The sequence below is a fragment of the Archocentrus centrarchus genome, chromosome 13 (assembly GCF_007364275.1).
Source record: "Archocentrus centrarchus isolate MPI-CPG fArcCen1 chromosome 13, fArcCen1, whole genome shotgun sequence".
Classification (NCBI taxonomy): Eukaryota; Metazoa; Chordata; class Actinopteri; order Cichliformes; family Cichlidae; genus Archocentrus; species Archocentrus centrarchus.
The window spans coordinates 33,605,780-33,626,604 of record NC_044358.1 but is presented as its reverse complement, the minus strand read 5'-3'; the positions used below and the strand labels follow the sequence as shown (position 1 = coordinate 33,626,604).

General features: G+C 41.4%; 1 protein-coding gene across 2 annotated transcripts in view; it reads left to right on the top strand.

Annotated features, from left to right (window-relative positions):
* lekr1 (Leucine-, glutamate- and lysine-rich protein 1) overlaps positions 1-20,825 on the top strand; it is an 81,209-nt gene that overhangs the window by 37,353 nt on the left and 23,031 nt on the right. The window contains exons 5-7 of one of the 2 annotated variants that reach the window (XM_030744881.1): positions 2,248-2,411; positions 9,858-9,936; positions 19,924-20,001. In XM_030744881.1, the coding sequence (XP_030600741.1) occupies positions 2,248-2,411; positions 9,858-9,936; positions 19,924-20,001 (321 nt within the window). Of the gene's footprint in view, positions 1-2,247; positions 2,412-9,854; positions 9,937-19,923; positions 20,002-20,825 lie in introns of both variants that reach the window. The other variant, XM_030744880.1, reaches the window with a different exon arrangement.

Below are 20,825 nucleotides of genomic sequence, written 5' to 3'. Positions count from 1 at the left end.
TTCTCTGTGTCTCTGTTTTTCCACAGTCTTAGGACTTATCACCAATGACAGATCTGGCCCATATCTGTTCCTCCATTTGGTCCTGTCAGCTTTATGATTTATGTCATCTGACATTATAAAACTGGCTCTCGTGACAAGCAGTGCCCAATGCTCCCCTCCACCCTCCACCCTGCACGCACACATGCACGCTCGCAGGCACTGCAGACCAGCTTAAGGTCTGCCCTCTCGTCCCGTCCTGTCTCGTCTCGTCAGAGACTCTGTTCATTTTTTTATCACCTTAAACCACAAACCCTGAATAAGAAAAACAACCACTCAAGCCTGCAGAGCTCTCAAAAACGGTCACGTTATTTTGCACATAAAACCTAACCATGCTCGCAATGTTTGTTTGTTACTGTGTATGTCTACCTGTGTGTGTCTCCATGTGTGTTCCTGTACCTGTATTGTGCGCTTCCAAGCGTCTGCAGGAAAATAGGAAACTGTTCAGCGTCCTCTCACCCACATGTTCCTTCAAAAGTGGGCTCAGAATAACAGAATGTTCTATTCCATTGCTCTAGTTTTCCATGCTTTACATTGGTCTGTGACGTGCGTGCGTGCGTGCGTGTGCGTGTGTGTGTGTGTGTGTGCATGTATGCAGATGTGAGTGATGCTTGTGATCTTTCATGTTCCTCAAAGTGCTTTTCGTCTTAGAGAGTGAGAGAGAGAAAGGGAGAGTGCTGAACACCAAAACACGCTTTGCTTTTTTTAAGGACACTGTGGTCACATTTATCCTCAGTTGCCTTCTGTCATTTATTTAGCTTTCAATTTTTGTCATGCCTTTCATGTTTCTCCAATATTCTCCCACTGATTTATTGCCTGCCATGCACTGCCTATATCTATAACACTGTCAATACATGACAGAGCGAGAACCAAAGAATTTAAGCGACATAGGGGAACTTGACAAATGTACGCCTGCACCTGACCTTAAGGAGCTACACCTGCTGACTCTGGTTAAAGTGGAGATGTACAACTTGAACATGAAAGGAGGCAGACATGACTGGCACGTAGATTCACCTTCATGTCTTCATCACCAGTCAGCAGGATTATCGTAATACTAGACTTTCAAACTCGAAAGCAGTACCCAGAAAAATACTCAATACTATTTTCAATACCACATGAATGTTAATGCAAATAATTATTTTATCCTTTTAAATGATCCTGTCTACATGTGCTGCCTAGCTCCCCACGTTAATAGCTACTAGCCACTATGGTGTTAAGATAATAACTTAAAAGATGGCTAATGTGGCTTTTGGGTAATTTCTAATAGTTAAACGGCTAATGTTAATTTGTGCACCGGCCTGGTTAACATTTATAATATAAATATTTAATAATTCAGTGGGAGCTTTACTGACCTCTCAGAGTTCCTCATAAAGTGTTGCTCAATTCATGTGTTCAGCTGCTAGTGAGGGGAGGGGCTGTGTTCCTGCAGGAGACGAAGATGGTACTGTTGGAAATGAATATCTAATCTGATTATTAGTATCTCATTATCAGTTTATTTTTTATTTTATTTTGACAGCGCTACCAGTCAGCATAAATTGTATGGAGGGAGTGTGGAAGCTCTCTATTAATTGATGGTGTACAGTATAGTTAGGAAATGTTGGGAGGAAGAGGGAATAACATTTAGTTAGGGTCTCTAACTGGACTGGAACATGAGATGTTGCTCATAATGGGCTAGCATGACTTTAAGATGTTACCCTAACATTCAAAGACATTTTAAACACTAAGTCTCCAAAAAACAAAACAATCATTTCTTAGTTCCAACATTTTATGTTGTCTTTATACTGTTTTCAATTAAATATAAAGTTTGCATAATTTGCACGTTATATTTTTCTTTACAATTTTCTTACAAAAAAATGTTACAGCCTGGTTTTTACAGTATGCTCTTTGTTTCACGCCAGGGAACAACGACACAGTTTAATTCTCTCTTCATCACACTGATAAACTCTACAGGAGTAATAGCCTTAGTATTTGGAAAGGAAGGAGCAAAAAAATTTCCACCCCTAGTTTGCAGTACCAGCTATGATCTTTCCAGGCCACACCATTAAAAATTAGCTTACTTTAGAGGTCCAGATATTATAACCAAATGTGTCAAAGCAATGAAATACTGTCAATTTATTTAAAAAAAAGAAATCAAAGACTCTTCTGGAAATTGCTTCATCTGAACTTTAAACGATTTCAAGCTGTGAGTTTGTGTGTGTTTGTGTGTTTCAGAGGTATTTGTGCGCGGCAGCGGCAGACCCTGCAAGCAACTCTCTCTTTGTTACGCTCCTCTGGCAGTGGCCTCACAGATGTAAGGGGTTTCCTCAGCCAGCTGACAAGGGCCTGGCAGGGCTTCAGATCTCAGATAATGCAGCACAGCACACAGGTGTACTCAGGTAATACATACTGCACATGCATATGCACGACACACACACACATACACGCACACACACACACACATCAGGTCAAAGGAGAGTCATTTACACAACAGTAAAGCAGAGCATGTGTTTTCGTACAGTGCTAAAGCAGACATGAAAGAGGCAGAAAGAGTTGAGCAAATAATCTCTCAGGAGGAATAAATATTAGTTTAACTGTGCCGTGGACTCTTTTAGTTCTGAGAGCAGCACTCACAATGGATGGATCATAATGTGTATGCGTGCCTGTGTGTTTACAGTTAATACACAAACTGCAACAAGCTTTAAAGAGAAGTTAGACAGGAACCTCCGACTATAAAATTTAAATAGATGTAAGCAAGTGAACCAAGACTGCAGCCAGCGTGCATGTGTGCGTTTTGTGTGTGTTCGGCGCTGACAGTAAATGCCTGAAGGAGAGTTAACCTCCGGCTCACCTCATGGGTGGGTCTTTTTCTCTCTGCTGCACGTTCCAGACAGCTGCGAAATGTAAGAGTGTGTGTGTGTGTGTGTGTGTGTGTGTGTGTGTGCGTGTTTATGGCAGAGAGGAAAAAAGAGCGCGTTTGATAGAGGAAGTCAAAGAAAGTGGTCTACTGTTTGTACTGATGTCGTGTGAGTGTGTTTGTTCAGTGACGTGCTCGTAAAAGGCAGGTGCTGCACGAACCAACGGATATAATAAAATACACACTAAGGAATGCACACATTGGCAAACACACGCGTGGTGGTCCATATACACAGTACTTATGGGCAGCGAAAGTACATTTTTTGTAAAACAAAACTACACATTGAAAAATTTAATGTAGAGTAAAAATGCTGTGTTGTATCTCATCTCTAAAAGCAGTTTAGCATGTTGGTTTCTGATTATACCAATACTGACATTTTATATTTTAGGCCTCAGTCTCAAGGGCTTAGAGACCCTTGAGACTGAGCAAAAAATGTGTATTCCCCGGCTGGTTGGTGAGTGGTTGCTGTCTGTCACTGGGTGAATTCAGTTCGCAAAGAAGATGCCGCACTGAAAACCTCTTTATGTTTGCTTTGTTGGTAAGCATTGCTGCAGTCATCAATAGTTTGTATGTAAGACTCTGACTTGATAACTAACCACTGAGCGGTAGTAAAACTTCCAAAAGCGCAAACGCAAACTGGGACTGGAAGATGTTTCTCTTCAAAGTAAAAGTTGCACCTTTTGAAACACATTGGTTGGAGTGGTAATTCACAACTTTTACGTTGAAGGAGAACATTTTCTATTTCTGATTTGCAGTGCACTTTCATAGTTTCACTACCGCTTGGTGTGCATAGTGTTCTTCTATGCAAACTTCGGCCAACCTTGCTCGAGACCAAAGCAACCAAAGCAGACCGCTGTATGCCACTTTGCAACCAACACACATAGTGTGTGCCAGCAACCTCCAGGAACTACTTGCCAGACGGCCAGGGAATACACAATTTTCCCAAGTGGCCAGTGGTTTCGGGGGTGACCGACCGCTCTTTAGACCTGTGTGGATGTCTGCGAAAGCAATTGATTTCAAAGACAGCCAGAAACCACCAGCAACAAGTCAGCAACTGTTCAGGCAGTACACATTTTCCTCTGGCAATCAGTGGTTTCTAGGGGGTTGCTGACCAGTCTTAAGGCCTGTGTGACTGGGGCCTTAGGCAACAAAAAGCAGCAGTTTGTAGTCAGTGTAAACCCCTCCCTTATTACGGCCATAATGTAGATAAGAAAGGGGTTTTGTCTGTGCATCATTCCAGAGCTTCAGCCAACATTTATTTATTTATTGGCAGATTTTTGTCAGTAAAAGACTAGAAATAAAAATGAAATACCAAAAGTGAAGTCATTGTGTTTTGTTTAACAAAATCCAATCCTTCATAAGCTACTCAATTTATTGTCGCATAAGACAAACAAACACAGCAAATTCTCAGAGATCAGAAGCTTAAAGTAGGCAATGTTTGACTGACAAGGAAAAATTAGATAATTATTCAGTTAGTTCCCAGAGCTGGCTTTTTCCAACAACCAGCTGGTTAATCAATGACGTGTTTTCGCCCTGCTGTCATAAATTACTGTAATTTCAAAACTGAACCACAAACCTTTGCCAGTCACCTGAATTTGACTGCAAACTGATATGGGCGTTTGTCTGCTTTTAAACTGTGTTACCTGTCTGTCAGCATTCTGTGGTTAGTGCCAAGCAGCAGATGAACAGCAAGCGGGGGGGGGTTGCAGAGGGAAACATAAGGAGGTTGCCCAATGTGAACAGATAAATGTGGTTTATGGTTAGGTGGAGAAGAAGAGGGAGGAGAAGCCTCGAGGGGTGTGGAATTTTACTGAGAGCGAGACAAAGACACGCGGTGAGATTAGAGGAAGATGAAGACGTAATTAATCGGAGTTTATTTTTGTGCAGATGTCAGCAGTTGACGTGCACAACTTGACATTAGAGGTGACGGACCCGGAGGTCTGAAAGTGTGGGTTTTTTGATGGAAAAGTTCTCAAAAGCAGTCAAATGATTAAGCATGACTAAGGCCATACAAATGTGCGTGCATGCATTTGTGCGTGCTTGTGTGCGTGTGGGTGTGGGTGTGTGTGACCGATCTGTGAACCACATACATCTGCCAACACCCTGGGCCATCCCAACACTCTATAGTATCTTTTACCCTGGGAGCCATGTACATGTGTGAGTTGATACTGACAGGAGCAATATAAAAATATCAACTATATGTTCACACAGCTTAGTAAATACTGCCTCCACATCTGTCTGTCTCCATTTGTCTGTTCGCCTAGCAGCATGTTTATTTCCAAAGCATTTTGATATAAACGTGGGTAAAAAATGCATTTGCTTTAAAAGATATAATCTATTAAAAGTTTATGAATTCCTTTAGGGAGGGATTGGGGTACAGTTGGTACCCAAAGGAGAACTGTAATACAGTAATAAGCCACTATCAGTGAGCCATTTTCATTTCATAGCACATGTGGTACATTCCTTAGTGTTCTACTTAAGTAAAAATAAACTCGAGGTGGAAACAGTAAAACTCCTTCGCATGTAGCATTTGCATCAGTTTTTTCCCCTGAAGCTGCTGTAGTTCAGACGGTGGTGTGCTTTTATTTTGCGTAATAAACTGGGCAGACGCTCAAAAATGCATGTGGTATGCTTGAGAATGTGATATTATTGTAATGTAGACGCTAGTAAAAATTCCATGGCGTGCATGCGTAGCTGTAAAGGTGACTGGAATGTGCAGGATCTTATGTTGTCACATGGTCTGTTAGTGTGGGTTACTGCTTCTTAGCTACGTTATGGGAGTCAGTGAGAGTTGTTAGTGGCGTTGCTTTGTTCTAGTCCATCCTCAGCTTTAAGCTTCAAGCTGTGGCAGTTGCGGCATGTTTGCGAAAGCAGGTTTAAACTGAGTTTATGGAAATCATATGCAAAACATTTTGAAGCTCTACCAAAAATAATCTGTAGTTTGACAAAACCTAAGCGTGAACCCCGATTTTATTTTACCTAACAGTTAATCAGTTTAGTAAGCAATTAAATTAGTTAAACTGCATCTTTTTGCCTTTTTTTCATACATTGAGTAAATTTTATTCTCACTGTTCTTAGAATACTTTTATGCCATGGTAATATGGCCGATTATGTGTTTTTGGTCTTGAGTTTATATACATATTTTCTGCACTGACTTTCTGATCTTCCCTGGTGTTGGGCTTGGATTATTTGCAGAGTTCTGCTCGCCCAAAAGCAAGTATATGCTCACTGAATAATTTTAACCTCACCACTTTACGCTTAAATGTTAGCAACAGACTCCGATGCGACCAGTGGTTTCCTGCCCATACTCATACGATTTGCTGAGGAATAATGCTAACAGGCCTCATGTCTTGGCAAGAAAAAAAAAATCCCATCATGATTCAGTTTTTTCCATTTAAATGAGAGCAGGCTTCACATCCAGCTTGATCTGAGTGGAGCTGCTGCTGCTGCTCACAGAAGCTGGAGCCGGTGAAGCTGTAGCTGAATGCAAATGTCATCTTAAACCTATAATTAAACCAAACATATTGAAATATGCCAACTCCGTTATGTTGACACTCAAGTCTCAAGCCCTAAACACAAGCCTAACAAAGACAAGTTAGTTCTCTGCTCTTGGATGCGCTTCCTTGTCGGTTGTTGAGCTGTTATATGCAAACCGCTGCAAAGTTTCCAGTTGGCTTTTTGGCCATCTGAGTTAACAGAATGCAACCACATTAATAACTTCTTTGACATGGTATCAGTTTGCTTGGAGCCAAGTTCAAGTAAATGTTGAGAACACATAAACACTAAATACATTAGATCTGGCAGTTTGTGATTGGTTGGACGAGTCCAGAGTTGTATGGATTGAGTTCTCACATGCTGTCTGTTCCTCCCTTTGCCAAAAATAATGAATCGGTCCTTGATGGCTATTGATGTAGTGCTTTTCTCCATATAAACAAAACGTCAACGACCATCCAGCCAGGGAGGACTTGGTCAGATCAGGGAATAACAACCAAACAATCGATCCAGCCCAACATATTTGGTCAATATGTCAAAGGGGAGAAAGATGCAAGTAAACTGACGATGAAGCTGTTTTATTTATTGTTGTAATGGATTAAAGTAATGGCACTCAAGAGTAGCTACGTGCTGTATTGTGGTATATTATGGAGTAAATAAAATGTTCTGTGACTGCAGCTCTGCAAACTACCACCCCAGTGACAATATTGCAAAGCTGTTCTAAAATGTCTGAGGCCAGCTGCTAGTAAGTTGCTGTAATTTTTACAGCCACCTTGTTACACTGTGTGTGTCTTTTTTGTTAGCAGTGAGACACAATAGCAGGGCCGCAGAGAAAGTCAGACCAGCTGATTTGCTGTCATGGCAAAAACCTTTCTGCTCCATCAAGTATTTATACCGCTATTGCTGTTTGGACACGACTGCACGCAGTGTTTATTTGCGAGTCTTTCTCTGCGAGCCTTTGCGGCGCTTGTGTTTCTGCGTGTGTGCAGCTTTTAGCACACGCATTCTTGCCTTTACCGTGTGTCCTTCTGAGTGTGTAGCTGTGCTGCTTTACCCTGGCAGACCTTGCCATGTCACAGTGACCAGAAAGCAATTATCAGTGTATTGCCAGTTTGAGAAGGACCTCCTACACTCCCCTTTTCCTGCTGAAAGAGAGAGAGAGAGGGTATGGAAGTTAGAGCCAAGATAAGAAACAAAGAAAAAAGGGCAAGAGAGAAATAGCAAAACAGAGACACAGAAAGAGTGGAAGTTGGAAGGGGGGGGCGAGAGGAGAGAGACAGTGAGTGGAAGAGTGAAAGAGAGAACAAGTGAGGCAGAGCAAGGAAAACAAAGACGTGGAGCAGGAGAATGTCAGGCTGACATTGCTGGTTTGAGAGCTCTCCAGGCCTGCAGCCACTATGCCCTGCTGTAACGCCCTGCATTATGTGACAACACCGCAAAAATGTTTTAAATTTCCACTGCTCTGCCATTACTTCATAACAGAGATGTCATAAATACCTTGAACACAATGTGTACATACTGCAGTGGTTATTGCAACTTGGAGGAGCTGCACTTTTTTTTTTTTTTGTTGTGAAAATGTATTAATACAGTGCATCATGTCACGTCAGTCAAAATGAAGGTCTTCGTCTTTATATATGTTATTATTTTAACAGTCAATCGAAATGAAAATTTCCTAATATTAAATTGGGGTGGCTTTATTGGTGACTCTCTTTTTTAAGAAGTAACAACGTGAGCTTTTTATTGTAGTTGTCGGACAAATATGGCCGGATTCGGGGAATTCATGTTTATATCCAACCTGGAAAATCTTTTTTTTTGCTTTTATTTCCAGCAGGATTAATTACTGCAGAGACAAAGAATTTTATAGTAGTTTATGCTAATAGCCAGGACCGTTTTGCATAGTTTTGCCTCAGTGCGCCACCACAGAGATGTGAATGAAGTGCTGACTTTCAGCCTTAATTCAAAGGGATTTAAAAAAAGAACTGCATTAACTGTTTAGGAATTTCAGCCATTTTTATACACAGTGCCCCCGTCAGAGGCTCGAAATACATGGACATGACTGAGAAGCAGTTTATATTAATTTAGACAACCTAACATCACTTTAAATATAAAGATAATTTTTAACACTTCCTTTGCAGTCAATGACTGCCTGAAGTCTAGACCTCATGATCACCAAATGTTGTGTTTCCTGCTCTGAGATGCTCTGTCAGGCCTTTACTGCCTCCAGTTGCTGCTTATTTGTGGATCTTTCTGCTTTCACGTTTGTCTTCAGTGACTGAACAGCGTGCACTGTTGGGTTTAGATCAGGTGACTAATTTGGCAATTGGAGACATACTAAAGTTCTTTGCCTTGAGGAAACTCTTGGGTTACTTTTGCAGTTTGCGTTGGGTCATTATCCATTTGCACTGCTATCTGATTGGCTTTGCAGCATTTGGCTGAATCTGAGCAGAGAGCGCAGCCGTGGACACTTCGCAACTCATCCTGCATCTTCTATCAGCAGTCACATCATCAATAAAACACTGGTGGCCTGGTTCCACTTGCAGCCATACATGCCCATGCTTGCTGAATATGCAGTTTATGATTGCAAGTCTTTGCCATTTTATATATTTAGCTGAAGATCGCAGCTGGTATGCAGATATTTACACTTATGATAGCTACATGCCAGGATATTTCCAGTCACTGGTTGAGAAACCTGTTCTGTACACTGTGCAGAATAATATCATACCCCCTTACCTGTGCAAGATCATAGTAGGTTCAGATTTAGGCATATAGAAATGAGCCATATACAGCACACGTCTAGATTACGTCTTCTTCATGTTGCTCTGTTATTTTATACTTTTTATTATTTCATATTTTTTAATTTATTGATTTGGTTTTGTCTACATGTTGTATCAAACCATCAAGGTGGCAGTGAAGGGAAGAAACAGCAATACAGCAGCTACTTTGTGTCAGACACACAACAACACAGGCTACCCTACTGTCTCATTGTTTCCCCTCCTGAGTCCCAGTTCCCCTCAAACTGCCTTTCTGTCAACACATTCCCATCCTTTGTCTCTCCCTCTCTTTCCCGTGTTCAGCTGGTGCCTCGTGTCTCAGTTTTCTACCTTGATTTGTTTTTTCTCACATCAACTCTTGTTGTGTTCTTACTCCTCTGCATCTTGTGTGTTGCCTCATTACCAGTAGTGTTGCCTTTGCACATTGTTTTATTTGATGCAAGCTGTCCTCCTTTGCTCAAGTGCTAGGAAACACTAATAGACATCTCTGCTCTGTTTCATTTCTCATCTTTGTCTGACCAGCCTGGCTTTGACTTACCTCTGGATTGCGCCATTATGCAGGTTCACTTTTGTACGTTTGTACCGCATCTTCATTGTATCAAGTAAACCTGTGTGTGTGTGTGTGTCTGTGTGTTTGTCTGTGTGTGTGTCTGTGTAAACAGCAGTGCGTGAGGAGTTGAGGAATTCCAATGTGGAGCTTCAGAAAATGAGAGAAGAGAAGGAGTGCCTAAGTCAGCAGCTGATGTAAGTGTCTGCAGTATGCGGTAAAAACACACACACACACACACACACACCCGTACGAGGACACGTGCATGGATGGGGACGCAGGTGATGTGTGGTATTTGAAATATGCTGGGTAAAGAACAGGTCACTGCAAGGCTTTACTCTATGTGTAACTTCGCTCAACCAAGTGCAGCCTCACTGACACCACCAAAACCAGGAAACGCTCATGCTCTGCACACCAGGCTTGTTAGGCTGCAACAACAGAGGATTTTACTGTAAAGACTAAAACAAAGGCCTGGTCAGAAGCTAAAGGCACAATGTGTAAAACAGCTTTCCCACAAGGAACCTCTGTTTTATTGCACTCCATCCAGATCCTGGGTGATACATTTGTTTTAATTTTGTAATGCAGTGCATTACAGTGCATTTGTCGCATTCTGGTGATAGTTTTGAATATCAAAGTTATTTGATGCAGACTATCTGTAAAGATACTTTAAAAAAAAACACACACACAATGCAGAAAAAAAAGCAGTTTAACAATTTAACATAAAGGCAATGAGAAAGTACTTTTTATTGTCATTGCATATTACTTTCTGTTTGCACACCTATCTTAGTTCTTCCAATTTTATATTTACAGGGGCACATTATTAATTTGTGCATACTTTAGTTTTTTTTAATTACTTATTATTGTGGATGGTTTAATAAATAGCTGAAGCTGTAAATAATAATGACGTGCAAGGACTCCTGCTGTGGCACTGTTGGAGGACCTTTTTGATGAGTTGTTCTGATTTTATGACTTAAGATGATAGTTGGCCCATGTGCTGCTTTAGGCTTCCAAAGGTTGTTTTCTTTAACCTGCATGAGGAACTGGGCCTGACTTTGGAGTGCCAAACCCAGAGAAACTATGCAGTTCCTGCCAGTCTGCAGGTTTTCACTGCTCTTGGGTTTCTTTGAATAGGAACACTTCAGAGGAAGCTGGTGGACAAATCAGAAATATTGCAGTTAACATTAAGTCATGTGATGTCCATAGTGTGAGTGGCATTATAAAATAAGATAAGCTATATCATATTCATATTCAAAATCCTAACATCAAAATGCAGTTTGCACCAGTGTCGGATATTCCAAAGTTGGAGCAATTCTGTTGCAGTGTTGTCAGTTTTATTGATGATATCTATCTGTGATTTCCATAAGTTTGTGCATATGTGGTGGAGAGTGGAACAGACCATGCACTGGCAGGGGAGGTGGTCTCTTTGTGCAGACTCACCTGTGTTCCTGGGGTGGCACTAGGGTCGTCATAAGAATCTGTGGAATGTTTCATTAAAAGAGGATCGTGTTAAACATGCCCAGTGTTTCAGATAATGAGGTCAGCATATGCTCAAGTGTGAAAGTTCAAAAGCTCAGGCCTCAGGATTTTCTAAACACACTGTTTCAGATACTTTTTTAAAAACTCATGTGAGTGGATACTCTTTATAAGGTGATCTCAGACATACAGCTCTGCCTGTGAAGACAGAAGGCCCACATATCTTCCGAGGACCAGATTCAGAAGAATGACGACTTATAGGGAATGTGACATTAAAGGCAGCGGAGTTTGTTTCAGACAGTGGCTAAACTGAGGGCTGTGCCAAGCCCCAGTGTAAGAGAAATAAGGATTTTGTGAACTATAAGTCTTGCAAAACAACTTCCAGAATAAGTCCCAGAATAAAAAATATTGAATTGGAAATGAACATAATGTCTAAATGTTTATGTTATTAATTGTTCTATCAGTTTGTTTACTACAACGACCAGTGTACCTTCTCTATAATTTTCCATGTACAGCTGTGTGGCCCCAAACCAAATCTGTTGGACAAAGCAACAGGTGCCGGCCTTCTTGTTGTCCTCATGCGTTGTCCATTTCTGCCACTGAGTTGATAGCCTCAGTTATTCTTTTCCCCAGTTAGTAGTATTTGTTCTGTTAGTGATTCCAGACCTCAGATAACCAGGTTTCACTTTCACATTCAGCGAAATTGCACTTCTTCTTTGTGGGTGTTTTATTGCCGTGTTTCATAAGTTCTGCCACAAGCAGTGGGTTTTATACTGTTTTTACACTGTATTGCAAAAATGTATTCGCTCACCCATCCAAATCATTGAGTTCAGGTGTTCCAGTCACTTCCGTGGCCACAGGTGTATAAAATCAAGCACCTAGCCATGCAGACTTCTTCTACAAACATTTGTGAAAGAATGGGTTGCTCTCAGGAGCTCTCAGATTCCAGCACGGTATTGTGATAGGATGCTACCTGTACAACAAGTCCAGTCATGAAATTTCTGCAATAGTAAATATTCCATACAACTATTGATGGTATTATAACAAAGTGGACATAATTGGGAATGACAGCAATTTAGCCACAAAGTGGTAGGCTACATTTTGGACAATTTCATGCTCTTAACTTTGTTGGAACAGTTTGAGGATGGCCCCTTCCTGTTCCAACATGACAAAGGAAGGTCCATAAAGACATGGATGAGCGAGTTTGGTGTGTAAGAACTTGACTGGCCTGCACAGAGTCCTAACCTCAACCCAAAAGAACACCTTTGGGATGAATTAGAGTGGAAACTTTGAGCCAGAACTTCTCATCCAACATCAGCGTCTGACCTCACAAATGCACTTCTGGAGGAATGGTCAAAAATTCCCACAAACACACTCCTAAACCTTGTGGAAAGCCTTCCCAGAAGAGTTGAAGCTGTTAGAGCTGCAGCATATTATACACATCAAGTTCATATGCGTGTGAAGACAGACGAGCAGATACTCTTTGCAATATAGTGTGTCTGTTAATTGTTATAGCAGTGGAGCATATGCACACACAACTGTGCAAATTGGAGAAATAGAAGAAGCATTTCGGTGCCTTTGTGAATCTACACAGTGATATGCTTCCTGCCTTCAGACTTGAGACACACACACACACACACACACACACACACACACACACACACACACACACACACACACACACACACACACAGAAACAAAGATGCATGACAGATTATCTAAAAATGCAGCAAGACGTTCAGTGAATCACACAAATACAGGGTTCCTCAAATCCACTGAAGCCACAGCTATTGTAGAATTGCCATGTAAATTTGAATTAGTTAGCTTATTGGATGGTTAGGCATCAAATTTTGTACAAACATTCATGCGTCCCAAGAGGATGTTTGTAGCGCCACGGGTGAGTCTCAGCCTATTTCTTCCCAGCATGGGGTGGATATTTATTGTTTTGGTGAAATGTCTTTTTACAGCTCTTTGATAAGCTGTTTGATTTCTCATCTAGCACCAATGGGGAACATTGTACATGCTAAACTTCTGTGCATGTTTCTCTGAAAGCATGAATTAATTTTTTTTCAGACTCATATTATTTAGATAAATAATAGTGACCAAGCATAACATAATCTGTTCCAGGCTACTCATCACATAAGCATGCTTAAGCAGTATTTTGTGCATGTGCTCTCTGTTTTCACATGCACGCTTTAACTGGTCACTGCAGGTCGAGTTTTCCCATCAATTATTTTTTTCTTTACTCTCCAAAAATTCCACAGGGATAAATTATTCCATATTTGGACCTGTCCTAACACTGATCTTTGTTGTACCGTGGTCGTGTTTTCACGTTCCCCCGTTTTGAGTTATGGTGTTATTTTTTAAGCAATAGAGAACACTTTTAATCTTGTTATGGTGAAGTTGATCATAACGTTTGATGAATAATCCACTTCAAAAGTGCGCACACAGACACGCACAGGGATACACAGGAGCACAAATGTGCCCCTGCACACAAGGGGTGTAAATGCTGCCTCTCTCTGATAATCAAAGCTTTAAGGATATGCTTAACCTGACAGACTAAAAGTGAAGCAATGATTCATGCACTGATGTTTCCTCCTTTACCCATTATGACAATATCTGTTAAATTCTCAGAGGTCAGTGATTCTGGGCGGTTCCGTCTCATCAGGTTTGTGCTGCTGTCTTCGGTTACAGAAGCTCATCAGGGACTAAGTGGGGTGGAGTTTTATTTATATGTGTGTATATATGACTTCTTATAGAGTACTGTGTTTGTCTCATCACTGGTAAGCTGCACGTGTGCCTTGCCTCCAGACAGCTAAATTTATGATCAACATGCAGTATTGTGCAAAAGTCTTGAGCCACACCCTTTCTTTAGAGACCATTTCTGATGAAGCTTCAGTGAACAGTAGACAGATCAACTGATGGACTAGATGCATCTCTCAGATCCTGTGTCAGGTCTGTGATGGATTTTTTTTCCTATTTCTTAAGGACATGACTTTTAGACCGTGTTCATATTCTGTCAATAGTTTTTTAGGTCTGCCACGTCTTCTTTTGTCTTTCACTTGTCCACCTTCCTCAATTTTTTTAAGGACACAGTGCACACCATGCTGAGATCTGCCAAGTCTTCAGCTCTTGAGGAATCCCATTGTTGCTGCAAAAGTGCTATTCTATGCCTGTCAAACTATTATCATTAGCATTTTTCATCGATTCAACTAAAGAAATGGGAACAAATTATGTTTTTATGACTGGCTGCTAGTAACAAAGTGTCTAAAGATATAATTTAAAATTGGTTCTTTGCTAAGTTGTGTGTTATGTGTAGACACAAAACTTTCATTCTATGAGTTAGTTGGTTTTTATATGCTTGAATGATTCATAGGTCAGTGTTAAGCGGCTGAACAAGAAAAATGGTCAATCAATCAATTGCAAAGAACACTACACCCCTTCACTGAGACTCACTAATTAATAAACAGTTTACTTTGGTACACAAAAGTGTTCCTGTATTTCTTTCTATGCCTGTGTCCTCTTCTCATCTGTTCTTTTTTGACTGCTTTCATATGAAGCAGATTTTTTTCTTATTCTGTTTTTACTCTTTATTTTTAAACTAATTATGTCTGACCCCCTGCCCTCTGTACACACGTCTGCATGCATACATGTATCCAACCTTCATTTGACTTTGTGCACACGTGTGTGGAGCCTGCACATCCATCTAAGACAGGGATCGATGCGGAGACAGCGAGAATGAAGGGGATGTTTGCAGTCTCACGCAACCCACCCTGACATATGGATGTAATATGTTATAGGGCAAATCAGCCTTAAGGCCATGTTGCATGATGAGTTGGGTGAGGAGGATCATGCAGATATGTTTGAGCCTAAGACTTTATTGCATGATAAAGTGCGTGTATGGATATGATGACAGAGGAAACGGGCGGACATGTACGGGTAAAGAAACAGCAGCTCAGTTTTTAGCGTAGCTGTAGGCCAGTTTGACTTTTTTTTGTTGCACTCTGGCAACATGAAACATACTTTGTTATTGTTTGAAAGTGAAATGCATGATTTTGCTGTTTGAGCAAATGTACAAAATAAAATTCTTATCCTTGGATCAAATCTTTACCAGGAAATAAAATGAGGTGTTTCCAGAACAAAAGTATAAAGTGCATAAAATGTAATATTAAGTAAATATTGAGTGTGAGAGAAACTGTGAATAATGGTGCTCATCTTGATATAAATTCAGCATCTGTTACTCAAAAAACTGTTTAAAAAGTCATTCATTAATAATGTTACTAATGTAGAAGCAAGTAAATATAATATTAGCAAAAGGTTCTTCAAGTATCACAAGTTACTCAAATAGAATATTTTGCTCTGTGATTTTTATGTTATGTAATAACTCACCCTGATGCATAAATATAGCAGCTAATTTTTAAGTGTTGTGTGGTTTACATATTATATTCTAAACTTATGATCATATAGTAAACAAGGTGGTAAACACTCCGTGCGTGTGCCACAGATTTGTACACTACTTGAATGAATGTAGCTGTTGAGAAAACACAATGAGCACAAGGGAGTGATTTCTCTGAGATTTCGTGTGTGGCAGACAGTCAGCTGAGGTCCAGATGTGACGTCTGAGTTGATCCGCTAACCCTCCTTTCACTGTCCAGTTGATGCTGATTAAACCGCCCACAGTCGCTGTTATATGGGTGGTCAGGCGCGTCGCTGTGCGTCCCGAATCCTTTTAGTCTCACTTGTATTGCAACAGCTCCAGAGCCGGGACCCTTGATTCACTCTTGACATTCAAGAGCAAAAGATTTGTTGTGCAAAAGGCATTGCCATGACAACTTCCCAACCTTTGACGCACACCTCCACCAGACATCCACACCTGTTGTCCTTCTGTGGCTCTCGACGGTTGCTTTGGAAACGCACTTAAGCGCACATATTTCGGGGCGATCTGAGGACAGTCCACAGCTGTGGAATTTTTCTGATCCTACCGTGGAATCTGATAGGCACGTCAGGGGGACACTCAAGGCCAGCTTGTTCTGTCATTTACAAACAAAGTGACTTACAGACTTTTTAGGATATTTTATCTTCCTTCTATATACATATAATGCTAATTTAATAATGTGAATACTGCTGTTTGTCTGGATTAATCTTTATTTATCTGATTTAGAATTCATACTACTGGCCACTGGACAAGCCTGCAGGAGTGATGGGCAGTGATGAACTTTCCCAACGAATGCTTTGACAGCGTTTGTCGGTGCATCATAGAGAGCTTCACAAACCTCCTCCTGTAACTCTGGATGATTCGTTTGGAAGAGGCGTTGGGAAGCGTCCTGCTGTTCTCTGATTGGCAGGAGACACTGAGCTCGTCCTTTCATCAGAGGACGAACGCATGGATCATCCAGCACAGACACAGAGCCAGTTAAAAGGATGGATTAGTTGGAAGAGAGGGTTAGATGAAAGATAGGATAGGATGCATGGAGCAAGGGAGGAAAGATGAAAGAGTGGTTGGTGAAATCAGTGAAGGTCAAGAGAGAAAGAGCAAAGCATTGATGTGATTGATGTGATACAGCTTGTTTTCATAAGGATGATGCATGCTGACTGCTCTGTGTGTGTGTGTGTCTGTGCATTAAAGCGAGTGTGTATTCATTATGTCATATGCCTTTGTGAATATTGGCAGTAACACAGCTACTGATCTCAGGATGTATCTCAGGGCCCTGTTTCCCATGAGTCCTTGCTCTGCCATTTGCCTGTGACACAGAAGACGACCTTTTTTGTGTTTTTTTTTTTTTTGCTTTTTCCACCCTCACCTCAGTTTGCTGTTTATCTCATGCAAGATAAAATCAGCCAGAACCCTTTGAGGAAAAAATACTTTTTTTTCCTTTCCTCATCCTTTTTTCAAATTCAAAAGAAATGCCACTCTTTTGTGAGCACACACCACAAAATAAATGCATTTCCCTGAAGTACTGAGTGTCTTTTTCCTGTAACTGTTTGGCAGATCACCAAAAACACCACTCTGTTCTCACCACGGTGCGAAGAGAGAGTCACCATTTCAGTTTTGGTGTTGAGATTCACCACATTTTCTGCTGACTGTCACCTGTCTGCTGGTGCCTGTTCGTCAGCAAACTGCACGCAGTTTTCGTCACTTGAATTTGCAGAGGCACACCCACATGTTTTTCTTGTTTGCTTCACTTTTATGAGACATTCTTTGACTATGTGACACGTCTAATTTTGCTAAAAAAAATAAGGCCAAGTAGGACGAGTAAAGATTAATGTCATCCAGCTGAAGGCTGCAAATATGTGACGGCTCTAATTTGACCGCTACGTGCTGTCAAGCTGTGATTACCCACGCCACATCTGCTGTGGTTACCTTGATTAAATCTTGCACAACCAGGAAGCTTTTTCACCTCATTTTTAGTTCATGCAGGGTTTACAGATAGTGACATAACTCCCCACTCAATGGAAAAGATAATTATAGGATTTTGTTGTTTTTATTCTGACCCCCCCCCCCCCCCCCCACAGGAACCTTCCTGGAACCCTCATGCTGTGATTGTAACCTGCTTCTGACACATCTACTGATAATGTGTGATAATAGATTCTTCCAAGTCTGACTTTGTTTCCATGTGCACACTGGTCCGCCACACGCCTGCAGCCACAGATATACCCAAAGACTTTCAGCGCTCTCATGGTGCGCTGTGCACTTGACTGCACTTTGAAGCCTGCAAAGTCACAAAAACACCACCGACCGCTGTCTTCCTCTCTCATTCTCTAAATCATTCTTATCTCCCTCAACGGCCCTTTTTTTTTTTTAACCTCCGAGGAAAAGAATCAGGAAAGGAGACCAGGAAAATAGAACAGAAACAGAAGTTGGGAGTAAGATATCGTGAGATAGATATCGTGAAGATATCATGTCATCTCTGACCTTGAAAACACAAAGGGAGCGAGAGAGAGAAAAGAGACAGGCACAAATATGAACATTATTCTGTAGCTAAACAGAAAGAATGCAGGAGCACTCAGAGGCCTGTTCCAAATCATTGGTAGCTGCCCGGGAGGAAAGGGAGGTTAAAAAAGAGAGCACGGGAGAAAAAGAGAGGAGGAGGGAGGGAGGGAGAGAGCATGGGATGGAGATGTGTGATAAAAGGAACAGAGAGAGGGAGGCTGATTACTGCAGCCGGACAGCTGTGAGTGTTACTCTCATTATGTGCCTGTATTTGTGCTTCTGTCTGTGACTAACGTTCACATACTTTCCCTGGCTGCTATCACATGGACACATTTCATGTCCTTCTGATTGAGGAATTCCTTCCTCTCCGACTCATCTCTTTGGCATGCATTTGCTGCCAAATGCGAAGAATTCTTAGAATTTGTTTTACTAGTAAAGTTCAGAATATTAAGAGTAGCATTCCCACTCCCTCTCGCCTTTTAACTTTTTTCTTTTGCCTGTTCACCTCAACTGACCTGCTTTCAACCTGTTACACTTTCCTCTCTTACAGAGATTATTTCCTCCATGAAATCCACAATCTGCCCACTAGACACTGTGCCCTCCACTGTTCTGAAAGATATATTTGACACTGTTGGTCCAAGCGTCCTCACCATCATCAACAGTCAAATCTGCTCCTTCAACCATGCCCACGCATTTACGTTAAGATGGCACGTGAGAGAAGCATCAGGCACTTTTAAAACAGCACTGAAATTGCAGTTGGTTTAGGCCTGCTTATTCTGATTCAGGTGTTTGCATGAAGCATTTTTATATGTTTCATATTGCTGCTAAGAATTTTGAAAATACTCCAAAACATCCTGATACGTGGCTTCCAGTATCAGGAGCTTGTACTATTACTAAAAAGCAATACAATCTTTCATGAAATGCAGATTATAGAAATTATAGAGTGTTGTCAGGGAAAAAAAATCTGTCAGATTGGAAGTAAAAACAGGCTGTCTGCCTCTGAGCTCAGACCTTCTCAGTCTATATCCTCATTGCGTGTGTTTGCAAGGTCACAGGGCTAGACAGCCAAAAACATACTCGCGCACACACGCATACACACAAACACATTAACTGATCGTGCCGCCAGAGAGGGGATTAGGCTGAGAAGCCGACAGGGTTAGGAGGGTTAGGGTAAAGTCCCTGTGTGCGTGTGTGTGTGTATGTGTGTGTGTGTGTGTGTGTATGCACAGAAGGTGGGAGTACCACACACTGTCATGCTACACGCTATCTGAATTAAAACCGATTTATAATTTACTCTCTCAAGAAGAGGCAGCAGCTGCACATGGAACAAGAGGTGATCTATAAAAAACAAAATAAAACATATATTTATTTTAAATTGAAAACATTACAATAGAATCTCAACAAAGCAGTTCAGTGTAGTTGTGAACTGACAGCCAGCCACTTTTCAAGCGTGAAGAGTTACAGTATGCTTGAACTTTTGCTGATCCCAGAGGGAGGATTCATTGTTAAGCTTGGCTTCCTCCACATGGAGATTCAAGTCGAGGAGTGCACAGAATAGCAGCTGTATTGATTTGGCATCTTGCTCAAGTACTTTACAGTGACACTTGAGATTGTAAAAACATACCCAGGGAATATGCATTTCCTTCTGGCCGAGTGTGAACTGTGGGTATGGGAATTTATGCTTGCTATAGTAAATCTATGGTCATAAATTGGTCATAAATTAATTTACTCAAAAAATGTTGAAAACTGATCGACCATGCCATGCACTTTTTGTCTCCAGGGAGCAGAAGCGACAGAGTGAGGAGCAACTGTCCAAGCTAGAAGACTCCGAGAAGGGGCACAGAGCAAAACTCCTCAGGTTTGCTCCTCTTTCTGTTTCTCCACTCTCCATACTGATAAATTCCCAGTTACTCCAACTTTCCCACAATCCCAACACTCATCCCACTCATTCTTCTCCAATCATTCTCTTCCAGTGCTCCATCTCCTTCCTCCCAAAGAGAGGTGGCTATATAACTGTCAGCTCTTAGATAATTTGGGGAGATCTTACGCTCCATAAAGTGCCAGTGACACAGCAGAATCTTGTGTGGAGTTGGCACGACAGATGGAAGCACTTCTTAGTTGGCGTGGATTCATGTTTCTCACACACACACCCACACACGCTCATCCACCGTACACATATGGTACTGTAGTGCAATGGTAGTTCATCACACTAACACAGAGGCAGACACATGTGTGTCACACACACCCAACCCACATGTGTATACCCACAAGGCCTCTCATCTTTCCATGCAGGCGTTAAATGTAGGGTGTGTATTTTTTCACATGGTATCTGCTGGTATTCCCTTTCTAAGACACTGGCAGCCTGATGTGTTCAATTATACTGTCGATTTATTTCCCCTCCCACACCGCAGCCTCTGATCTAACCCTCTGGCTCCTATATAGCTCAACATAAAGCAGCACTCCACTGGGGAGGTGGAAGCTATTTCAGAAGGGATGAGAGGTTGAGGAAACATCCCCCACACCTGAGAGAAAATATAACAGGAGACAACAATTTAGTAAATTGCCCAGGAATGGAGACCATAGGTGCCAAAAGACAATGTTTATCTGTTCAAAACACTTTGGCTTCTGCAGGGAAACCAATGAGTACATGCTTTCTAATGCTGTAGTTACTGATTTTGAAAT